The sequence below is a fragment of the Grampus griseus genome (assembly GCF_964374135.1).
Source record: "Grampus griseus genome assembly, chromosome: 6".
NCBI classification, from domain to species: Eukaryota; Metazoa; Chordata; class Mammalia; order Artiodactyla; family Delphinidae; genus Grampus; species Grampus griseus.
Genome location: NC_139000.1, coordinates 18,920,814 through 18,932,516, shown reverse-complemented (window position 1 = coordinate 18,932,516; position 11,703 = coordinate 18,920,814). Strand labels below are relative to the sequence as shown.

At 49.3% G+C, this 11,703-nt stretch overlaps 1 protein-coding gene across 5 annotated transcripts in view; it reads right to left on the bottom strand.

Moving 5' to 3' along the window:
* Positions 1 to 436: 436 nt before the first annotated feature.
* TNC (tenascin C) overlaps positions 437 to 11,703 on the bottom strand; it is a 66,806-nt gene continuing 55,539 nt past the window's right edge. For all 5 annotated transcript variants that reach the window (XM_082656619.1, XM_082656620.1, XM_082656621.1 and 2 more), the window contains 6 exons: positions 10,281 to 10,413; positions 8,550 to 8,701; positions 7,683 to 7,779; positions 6,646 to 6,807; positions 3,685 to 3,848; positions 437 to 1,132 (listed from right to left, as the gene is read on the bottom strand). In XM_082656619.1, coding sequence (XP_082512745.1) covers positions 1,022 to 1,132; positions 3,685 to 3,848; positions 6,646 to 6,807; positions 7,683 to 7,779; positions 8,550 to 8,701; positions 10,281 to 10,413 — 819 coding nt within the window. In that variant the 3' untranslated portion in view covers positions 437 to 1,021. The remainder of the gene's footprint in view (positions 1,133 to 3,684; positions 3,849 to 6,645; positions 6,808 to 7,682; positions 7,780 to 8,549; positions 8,702 to 10,280; positions 10,414 to 11,703) is intronic.

Sequence of the window (11,703 nt, the reverse complement as noted above, 5' to 3'; positions counted from 1 at the left end):
CGCGCAGGCTCAGCGGCCATGGCTCACGGGCCCAGCCGCTCCGTGGCATGTGGGATCCTCCCGGACCGGGGCACGAACCCATGTCCCCTGCATCGGCAGGCGGACTCTCAACCACTGCGCCACCAGGGAAGCCCTAAAAGTGCCTTTTGAAACGATAAACTGTTAGTCTTGGAAGTGTTGAGCAGGAAGCTGTATCTTAAGTTATAAGCTTTTCCCAAACTTATACAGCTTTGTTCAAAACTGTTTTCCTCTCTCCCAGCCTGTAGTTTCCCTTTCCTTCTTCCCCTCCTGCTTGGCCATCATCCCTCCTTTCCTCTCTCTTCCAACATCCCTCCTTTTCTCAAATATATTGGTGGAATTTGGTGGCTTTGGTGGAATCCAGGCTCGACAATGAAAGGAAAACCAATGGCCAAATTTAAAAGTACTTGTGCTTTTATTAAACAAAAAAAATAATACAATCAGGTACTGTCCAGATGTGTTTTGGAAAGGAAGATCTGTTTAAAAATCCTTAGTTTATATCATCATCATTATTATATTAATAACATTAATCATATCCTTAAAATCGAAACAGTATTGCTTTTCTGAAATGTAAAAAAAGGGACAGCTTCAAGACACACATTGAATCACTGCTAACAAAAATAATGATAATTAATTATACAGCTTTGTGTAAAATATAGCTGGTTCTAAAACAAACTACCACTGTACAGCCTACCCCGCTCTCATTCCCGGAGCCACCCAAGAGAAGGAAAATCATTGTGATGCTGTCACTGGAAGACTTTTGCTGAATCAAACAACAAAATGGAAACCTGTTGGACACTGTGGTCTTTGGTGTGAAGGGAAGTCATCGCAGAGTGGGTGAGGCCAGCGCTGCCGCCGCCGGCCTGGGTGATCCATGGTCAACTTTAGCTCCTGCCAAATGCCCAGGTGTGGCTTAATAGTCAGACTGCTCACATCGGTGCTTTGGTAACATTATTTTCGTTCTCTGGGCCCTACTCTTCTCTCCCCCAGTTGTCCCCAGAATTTATGCCCGTTTGCGCCTGCCTTCGAGGTTTCGGAAGTTGCTGGGTCTCAGCTTCATCTCAGCAAACTGGATTGAATACTCGTGGCCCTTCCAGTGGAACCAGTTAACACCCTGTGAAAAAGAGAAGACCTTCAGATTGGTTTCCACCAGGCAAGGTGTTCACCGACCATCGCTGTCTCGTTGACGGAACAAGACGAGTTCCGTTTCAACTAGACCGTTTGGTGGTTCCCAGCTGTCTCTTGCCAATCCGTTTGTTGATCTGTGTAGTGAAAACTTTCAGAGGGGCTGGCTGACTCAGACTCAGTTTTTTTACTTTAGGCAGAAGTCACCTGAGTTTGCATTGAGCTTTGATCTGCCATCTTGAAATACAGTGGTGGCTGATGAAACTTACCGTCATTAGGACTGGGTGCTGCAGGAATTCGGATCATGATTGGAGCTTACAGAATTGAGTAGCTATATGCAGGGGTGTCTACACTTCACAGGATTCCTATGGAGTGTTTTAATAGGGGTTCCTATGGAACGGCACAAAGAGCATATACATGGACACAAGTTTTGCAACCTGACATATAAGGTTAAACCTTAGTGCTCTTACTTGAGAGATATAAATGAACAAGTTATCAAAACATTCTGGGCCTCAGTTTCATTATTTTTTTCTTAAGGCCCAATAATGCTAACCTTGGCAGGATGCTGTGAAGATGGGTCAGTACAGGAGCTGCCACAGTGCTGGAAACATCAGAGGTGCTCCGTAAATACTCTTCCCCAATCTCAAGAAGGGAGAGATATTCTCGGAATTTTGGCCAAAGATTTTCCTCAAGGAAAGACTATATTTGCTTCCGGGCCTCCTGGTTCCAGGTCTGACTCTTTAGCAAAGTCTACAGATGGTAGACTCTGCCCATGGAATCCCACAGACCCCTTGTCCTACTGGGCGTGGGGGTCAGCTTCAGAGAGTCCTCCTATAAGGCCTCCACCCTGCGCACTGACACCTCTTCTCTTTAAGCTTCATAGGGCTGGGAGGGGACATGTCCACAGAGGAGATGATGGCTGGTGAAATGAGGGAAAATATCGATGTTTTGTTTGATTGTAATTTTTTGGCATTGACTGGTATTGGACAGTCTCTATATCTGACAGGGGGATGGGGTTTGAGAAGTGCTGACTCATTTTATGGGCAAATGTGTCTGTAATTACTCAACCTGGTCCTTGTGCTGCCTTCCTCTGCCCTCATTCTCCCCTCTGATAGAGGTTCAGAGCTGGAAGCAAGCCCTCCTCGTACTATGGTGGAGACTGAAGGCAGAGGGGGAAAGTGACTTCACAGAGGCCACACAGAGCCAGAGCTGGGACTGAACTCCCATAATTGTTCTGTGGTCTTTAACGTCATCTCCTTCTTGCAAAATTGGATGGAAAAAGAAGTTTCCTCTTGGCATGTAGCTTTTTCTCCCCTTCCCAAAGGACTTTGTGTTACACTGGTGTTAGGGGACAGGAGATAAAGGCAATACAGCAGCTCTCAGAGTGGACGTGTTATTGAGGCCACATGATAAGATGGAGAAAACACAGGACTGGCGTCCAGAGGTGTCCTTCAAGTCTTCCCTCCTCTGTCAAATAGGCATGAAAAGCCATGTCCTGGTCCCCTTACAGAGTAAAAGTGATGCACATGGGAGACAAGGCGAGAATGCTTTGAAAAGTGTCAGAAATTATGTCAAGGTAAGGTCTGCACTTAAGGTCACGACAAGCATTTGCTGGTAGTCAAGTCAACATAAACACATGTATCAAAAGCATTAATAGCAGAGAGCAGCAGGTAAAAACAAAAGCAAAAAAAACCCAACAACAGAAGTGTAAATAAGCAAGATGACGAGATGCTGCTTCCCGCCCGGGACCACCCATCAGAACTCCTGGGGCTGTTTGGTGTTATTTGTACCTTTGCCTTTTTACAAAGGGATCCCAGGTTGCAGACTGGGTAAGACTTGCTGAGGCCCAGCCCAGGGTGATCAGTCTGGGTGAATACCCGTCCTTCCTCCCTGGAGCAGGGATGGCCGCTGAGAAGGACCATCGTGGTTAAGCAGCTGGGCCCACTAGACTCTGCCCACTTTTCAGGCACCTACTCGTGCAGGCAGGACTCAGTGTGAGATGGTGGTTGAATTTGGTTTTGCTCACTTATCTCCACAGGGAATCTAAAACATCCGTTTCTAGGATTGCAGAAATTGTGTCACAGCATCCTGTGTGGTGCAGGGAAATTTGGAGAGCTGGAAGGTTTGACTCTGCCTCCAGCTTTGCTCTGTGACCTCAGGGAAGTCACCTTTTTCTGGGCCTCGATCTTAGGAATCAGAAAAGGAAGGGACTTAAAATCTGTGGTCTTTGCTCTGAGATGTTCTTGGGGTGCTGGAGGTGCCTCTACGCCAGGGTGGGGAAGCAGCGCCCTGGGCCTGCATCACCCCTGGTTCACCTAGATGGCCTCTACTTTCATCTGTTTCCTTCTGGGGTTCAGACAAAGACTTAATTTGAGGAAAGCTGGCTACGCTTGGTGTCTCCCTGACCAGTGGTTCTCCTTGGGATCTTCGTGGGTTAAGACATGCTATCTCTGTGATCTCTCCTGGCCTGCGGTCTCATGGGGATCTCTCCCTCCTGGCCTGCTGGCCTCAGCCCTGCCCAGGGCCTCGCTGTCTGCTCACCTGACTGTGGTTATTGTCCCCGTATCTCCCCATCAGGTTGACGCGGTGGCAGTTCTTGTACCAGAAAGCCCCCTTGTAGGACAGGGCACAGTTGGTGATGGCCGAGTCTGTGTCCTTGTCAAAGGTGGAGAAGGATCTGCCGTTGTGGTAGGCCATGGAGTCACCTGGGAGAGAGAAAGCACAGACTGAGAGCCCAGCTGGAGCTCCCTGTGGGCTGTGAAGGGCAGCGCCAGGGTGACGACTGAAGGGCCCTGGGGTGGGCCGGCCTCAAACACTGGACCCCGAATTAGGATCCAGCGTGGGCCTGGATAGGACATGAGTGTCATCCCCGAGCCTCGTTTCTGATAGAAGCAGCATAAAGTGGTAGAAGGTAGAAGGTACAGGTGGCTTTGGAGGATCTAGCTCCAATCCCATCTCTTTCACTCTTAGCTGTGACCCTGCACAGGTCAAGCCTCTTGCTGAACCTCAGTTTTCCTATCTGTAGAATGGAACTAGCACATTGATTTGATCCACCTCAGAGGGCTGTTGGAGCAATGGATACGAAGGTGTACACTAAACAGGTAGTGTGGTGTGCAAACGGTCATGATTGTCGCTATATTTTTTTTTTTTTTGCGGTACGTGGGCCTCTCACAGTTGTGGCCTCTCCTGTTGCGGAGCACAGGCTCCGGACGTGCAGGCTCAGCGGCCATGGCTCACGGGCCCAGCCGCTCTGCGGCATGTGGGATCTTCCCGGACCAGGGCACGAACCCGTGTCCCCTGCATCAGCAGGAGGACTCTCAACCACTGCGCCACCAGGGAAGCCCGATTGTTGCTATTTTTATGATTGTGTTTGCATTCACTGTACGTAAAGGAACTCAGAGAGTAAGGTGGGAAATTTGTATTCAGTAATGGTGTGCTTTCCCCTCAAATGCAAGTATTCAGAGCCATACTTTAAAACAATTCTTTTCGTGCATTTATTTATTTATTGTCTATTTATTCATTAATTCACATTCACTCACTTATTCACTCACCCATCTAATATTTATCAAGTTCTAGTATGAGTTTAGTTTTCCACTCTGCCATGCTGGTTTTCCAGAGCTATCCTGAGACAGTCTATCTTGAGTCTCAGCCTACAGAGCCATACTTATAATCAAACCTTTCGGGTTTTAGATGTCACCGAATAGCTTGTATATCGTACAGTTATTTTTCAAAGTGTTTATGGGACCAGTTTTCCCTGATTCTTAGACAAAAAGTCCATGTATATATAGTGCTATATGGGAATCTAGTTTGCAATTGAATATATTGAATTTTAGGAGCATTTAAGTGCCATTTCTTTCTGTGTCCCCTCACTCCCAGCCCTGGTCAATGCAGTGCAGAAAGATTTCAAGACATCAAGGCATTCTATCCTGATATTTTGGAGCAAGTTGTCAGAGGGACTCGGGTGCCTTGGTAACTGATGAAGCTATCAAGAGCATGAGGATGGCAGCTAGATATTGATGAAACAAGATGCTTTCCTGTGGAGGGGCTGCTTGCCATCGATACGCACAGGAGGATGTAGCCCCAAGGGTTAGCTCAGTGCAGGGGCAAAACATGGCTCATTTTCTGTTGGAAATACAGAAAGAGGTGGGTGGAGGCCACCTTCCCGCCCCTCGGTGCCTGTGCTTGCCCTGTAACAGTATCCTCCTTGCCTGAAGCCATCTCAACAAAAGACGTATTTATTGCCAGGTAATAAAATGTCAGAATTCTTTGAGGGATGCAAGAATGAAAACAGTTTTCACCCCTGCGTCTCTGTCTTCATTTCCACCAGATTGATCTCTAAAGAGCTCTGTCTTTCATTAGGTTGAGCCTGGCTTTTGGCAAATCTTGCGTGGAGGCTTTTCCCATTATGGATGCATTCTTTCAGGGCTGAGAGGTTGGGAATGTGCTACAGCATCTGTCTCTTCTGTTTCAATAAACGTAACTGAAAACCACCCCAAAGTGGGCAAGGGGTGACATGGCGTGGTCACGGTCTTACACCTGATCCCCCTTGTTACCAAGAATACTCGTCAGCAGCCAGGCTTGTACCGTGGGCCCACCGTCCACAGGCTCTTACAGCTGTTCTCTGAGCCTCAGTTTCCTCATCTGTATAATAGCAATATCACCTGGAGATATATATATATATAATTTTTTTTTTTTTTAGTGAGACCTAAAAGAGGGTAATGATATGAAGTATCTGCAAAAGAAGCTGCTACCTGGTGGGCCTGAATGCATATCGTTTCCTTATTTGTTTCTCCTATGATGTGGTGTCAGAAAACCACACAAAGGCCACTTCAAGGCAAAGAAACCTTCAAAACCCAAACCAGGTTATGTGCCAGTCAAGGAGTGAAGGACTGCTGGAGAGGTGGTGAGCTCCTGGTCATGGGGGTGTGCAGGCCGAGGCTGGATGGCCACGTGGCAGGAATGTCTTAGAAGAGATTCCTCCAGCTGGGTGATGGAGTGGACTGTCTGCTACTCAAAGTACAGGCCACAGACCAGCAAAGCCACCAACAGTGGCATCATGTGGGAACTCAGCAGAAATGCAGCATCTTGATTTCACCCTGGACATACTGTGTCAGCACACTAACAGGCTCCCCCAGTGGGTCATATGTGTGTCACAAATTGAGAAGCACAGCAGTAGATGAGTATTAAGGCTCCCAAGAGACTGCTTTTTTCTCAGTCTAAAACAGATCTCTAAACATGGCTAAGAAAAAGACATATTTTGAGTGACAATAGCTACAAGTCCGTCCTGATTGTCCTAATTCCCAACCTACTCTATGTTTTGGTGACCAGAATATCTACCCAACCTTGTTCAACTGTAGTTCTGCTGGTTGGCACCTAGTAGGGATTCAATTATTTGTCGATAAACAGATGGACCCATGAAGGAAGGAATGAGGAGTGGAGGAGCTGGCTGAAAACCCGAGAAGCTTTTGCGGTTCCCTGGGCTCTGAGGATGTCTGTCCATACCTGCTGTCCCGCTGTACCCCTCCACCTTCAGCCGGTAGCGAGTCCGGGCGTCTCCCACGCTGAACTTGTCGTAGACGGCGTAGGCTGACTGCCCGTGGTCCCGCAGGTCCACCCGGAGCTCGTACTGCCCTTGGGCTGTGATTTTGTTCAGGGTGTCCAGCCCTGTGGACGACAGGCAAGGGGTTGCCTAAGAAGCGCAGTGACCGAGGCCCTCATTCCTATGCACCCCGTAAGAGCAGCGGCCGCGTGTGCTCGAAGGAGGTTTGCGTCGCGCCTGGGCTTGCAGCTTGGTTTGCTCTTTGCTGCTGCAACACCAGGTGAGATATATACGGTTTCTGGGCCTCAGCTAAAATTGTGTTGACATCTTTGCCCTGCCAACCGCCTAACGTATTATGAAGATAAAGGAGATAAGGTGGAGCGCGCACCTTTTAAACTCTACAGCTCCTTACAAGTGAAAGGCGATGGAGGACAGGGACGGACATTCCCTGGCCTGGGTGCTGGAACGTAGGACGGCGCCCTGTGCCGGTCGCTTGTGGCAGTGTGGGCTGTGTGGATGGATGGATGGGTGATGGCATTGTCGTGTTGGCTTGGGAGAGTTCACACTGCAGCTCAGCTCTTGATTGGCTAGATATGGCCAGCAGCGTAACCTCTCTGAGGCTCTGTTTTCCCAGGTGCGTGCAAGATAGGAATTTTGTACCTTGTGGGGTGCTATGAGACTTAGAGGTTGTGGCCCTGAGGGACTTAGCATAGGATGGAAGCAGTGAAGGACATCAGTGAGGATAATTCTCTAAATGGCCCAGTGATTGACTTGAGGCTAGGCTAGGCCTGGCTAGTGGCTCTCCTTTGGCTGGATTTTTATTTTTAATGACCCAGAGAATTTAAAGTCTTTCCATAGAGAATTTGACACCCTGTGTCGCCCACCAGAGCTATTGTTTCCTCGTAACCCATTTCCTCTCCCACAGTTCGCTGTGGGTTAGGACAGATGACGAGGAGGACAGAAATGGACATTTGGGACACAAACACGCAGGCTGTATTACCAAGCCAGAATTCTTCTTTTAGGTCCCCAAATCCAGCAGTGTAGGCCTTCCAGTTTCGATAGAAATCTTCACGTCCATTTTTGCGTCTCAGGAACACCTATAAACATAACCAATGAATCTGGGTGCGCTTAAGCTATGGAAGGAAAGAGAAGACCTCTTTCTGAGAGGAAGAAACATCCACTGTAGGAAAAGCACCCGTCCCCACCTCTGTCCTCACTAGTTTGCCACGTGACTCAGTGCACGTCGCCTCCCCTCTCTGAGTCTCAGTGTTCTCACCCGAAACATACAGATTAGTAAGACCACCACCCAGCTTTGGGTGACTGTGATGTGCCAGTGTAGGTTCGTCACGTGTAACACACGAACCCCTCTGGTGTGGGCTGCTGACAGTGGAGGAGGCCGTGCCTGTGGGGGCAGGAGGCACACGGGACCTCAGCGAACCTTCTGCTCCACTTTGCTGCCCATCTAAAACTGCTCTAAGAAAGAAAGTTTAATAATTAAAAAGAATACTACCCAGCTCATATGGCAACGGGATGGAAATAATTCATGTAAAACCCTTCGCACAGTGCCTGGTAGATGGCCAACGTTAAGTCATAAACGTAAGGGGCTCGATGACCACTGCCATTTATAGATCACAGAGTTTTTTGAGGATCAAATGAGATAAATGACGGGGAAACAGGGGAGCTGGTTTTTAGGCTCAGCTGCTTTCCCATTACTTTGAGAGAGAATCCCTGAGTGTCTCCATGTGACAGGCGCTGTCTTGGAGAGCTCCTGCACATTAGCGTCGGAGGGCACGGGGAGGACCGCGGCCTCTCCTCTGCCCCCATCCCCCTGCCGGAGAGCTCTGGAGTCTGTCTCCATGATACTCACGATCCATCCACCCCCGTCAGAGGTCATGTCACAGAAGACTTCCTGCTTTTGGGTCTTGTTGTTGTTCAGATAAACGGTGTAGACGCCAGAGGTCGTGTCTCCATTCAGCATGGCTTGGGAGCAGTCCCTGGGGAATGGGTACAGGACTCCAGCTGCGGGATGAGAAGAAAGAGTGGCTCTCTCAGAGCGGGACTGGGGAAGGGGCTTTCAGGTCGCAGCTCGAGTGCTCACTGACTAGACGCCTCTGGGCAAGCAGCCCCACCTCTCTGAGGCTCTATTCTCTCACGCGCAAGATGGGGATTAAAGCTATTTTGCGGGGGGTGCGGTGAGGCTTAGAGGTTACGGATAAAAGGGACCCAGTTCAGTCTCTTATACTGATGGAAGCCACCAGTGATATCAGTGGGAGGAGAGCTGAACCGCTGTGAGGGCCATGTGTCAGGTAGCACCCAATGAACACCCAGGTGCTGGCCAGGATGGCTGGGTCTCTAGCACCCGGCTGGTGGCTCACTGTGGGTGAGGACCCTCTGCCAGGCTGGATGCATCTCAGGCTCTTCAGAGGATCCTGAAGCCAAAGACAAGGGTTCTAAGCCCTGAACTTGCCCCTGCCTTGCCTTCTGAGCCCGGGGACTTGAGAGGGCTAACACAAGCATGCCTGGGGAACTTCCACGTGTATAATGTGGTGCAAAAATTAAAAACTCGAAAGCAGTGAGTGATCTTGGGGCTGTGCTTAGCAGGTGGGCTTGAGAACTGATGGCAGTAGCAGCTCTTTGTTCTGGTCCGACCTCCTCACTGTACTTTACCTTCACCTGAGGTTGTTTCGTTAGCAGTTTTCTTGTCCGTTTCACAGCCCTAGTCTGGGAGCATCTTTAGGGCACGCTCGTATTTTTTGTGCTCCTAACACGTGCCGTGAGATCTGGCAAAGAGGTGCTTTTGCCCCTTCCCCTCCCTCAGCAGGTGTGTGTAGAGTGACTAGAGTGAAGTGCGAAGGGCGGGAGACAGCGCCGGGATACACTCCATTTACCCAGGTTCAGGGCTCTGCAAAGACCCCCTCCTCCCTTCCTCAGAGAAGCATGCTTCCTCTTCACCAATGGAGCGCTTGCCTATTTGCCACCTGCAGAGGAGACCTAGTGGCCGGGTGTGGAGGTGGTTCCCTGGTCCTGGGACACCTGAACCCAGATCTGACTCCAACTCATGGTGTAACCCTGAGCAGGTCATTTAGTCTCTGGGAGCCTCTGTTTTCCCACCAGAAAACTGGGCATGATTATCCTGGCCCAACATACCAGCTTCGTGGGAGGACTGTTGGTGATTCTGAATATGAACAGGCTTTGTAAATGCCTGAAGGAGAACACTGAGCTTATAATGAGCCTTGACAATGGCTACCCACTGGGCTGGGAGTTCAAATACAATACAGAGGTTCTCACACGGTCCTTATGAAGAAGGGATAGTTATTAACCCCATTATGCAGATGAAGAAACTGAGGCTCGTAGAATGGCAGTAACTTTCCTCAGTCACGCAGAGCAAATGGTGGAGATGGGGAATGAATCCAGCTGTTCTCACTGCTGGCCCTCCTTCCCTTTCACCACGAGGCCTGTAACCTCCTGCATCCACATTGCTCTAGCTTTTCCGGTAATAGCGGGGAATTGATTCTTTTCAGAAATTTGATGGAAACATTTAAAGTAGCAGTTAGAGGAGAAGTGGAGGGTTGTTTCAGTCTCCTCCGGAGCCCCTTACTTGTGGTGAAGGTGGTCTTGATGATCTTGCTTCTCAGGGGCCCATTCAGTGCCTGGATCTTGGCCATGTAGTGGGTGGATGGGCTCAGCTCTGCCAGGCTATAAGAGGTGGTGTCTGGATCCACAACAACCTCCTAAGGGCAGAAGAAAAATATAATAGCTTTTGGCCACATAAATCCTCAGAGTACAGATGATGCATTCACTTATTCACCCATCCGTTAATTTCTTCATTCAGCAAGAATCCGCTGAGTCCCACTCTGTGCCAGGCTCCATGCTCACTTCAGGGCTTCAGACATGGGGAGAGTGCAGCATGAGCAAAGCTCCTGGGGCCAGAAGGGGCAGAGCAAATTCAAGTAATATGAGGAGGCAGCGACCTACCTCAGCCACACTTCAGTTAGGGAAGCCGTGGAAGAGGTGGGCGAAGACCAGATTACAAAGGGCCTTAAGTGCCAAGCTATGGAATTTGAAGTTTATCATGATAAGGAATGGAGGTTCCTGAAAGGTTTTTGAAAAAGGGAATGCCATGATCTCAGCTTCATCTGGTGGGAAGATGAATCACACAAAGGGCAAAGGTTTAGACTTTGAGACCAGTTAAGTCAGTGGTCCCTAATATGGCTCTTTTTCATAGATCTCTGGGGAGCTTTAAAATAAAACAGTGCCTGGGCTTCATCCTAGAACGACTGCATCATAAGAGCCAGAAGTGGAGCCTGACCAGGTGCATATTTAAGAAGCTCCCTGGATGATTCTGACGCATAGTCACTCAGGGGGTCTCTTGAGTCAGGAGATGATTACAGCTGCTCAGGAGGCACGGCATGATGACAGCGCAAGCTGACCCAGCATGTCTCTCTTCTAGAACAGAGATGTCCAGGACAGGCAGGTGTGTACAGCTGCTGTAGACCTACGCTAACTACACCTGCTGTTTGTGACTGGTCACTGTGCTGCTGTCCGGACGAGGGGGATCGGTTTCAGTTCTGCAGGAGATCCTCTTGCTTTTCAAATCCTCTTTTTACCTTCCAGTGCCTGTAAAGTCACCTTTTTAGCAGATGACCTTGGTGTCAGGGATGGGAATGCAACCTGCAGTCCTAGTAAAGCAAACACAGCCCACTGGGTTTAGGCAGTAACGGATCAGTGTGGAGGCCCCTGGAAGGTTGTTCGGCATCCTCACAACCGGGAAAGTGAAGTTATCCTGGTTTTTCCAGTGCGGCAGGGTTTGGGGGGTGGGTGTTGGAGGTGTGAGTAGTTTCAAAGAAGCGAAAAGACTTGCACTCACTCCATACTTCGTTGGTGGCAGAGGATGGTCTTGCATCCTGTCTCCTAACATGCTGTCCAGGACTCTTGCCTCCTCTACCAGGTTGACTTGCTTGAGTGAAACAGATTAAGCTGGGGACTGGTCATGCAGGGAAGTAAACCCGGGTGAGTGCCTA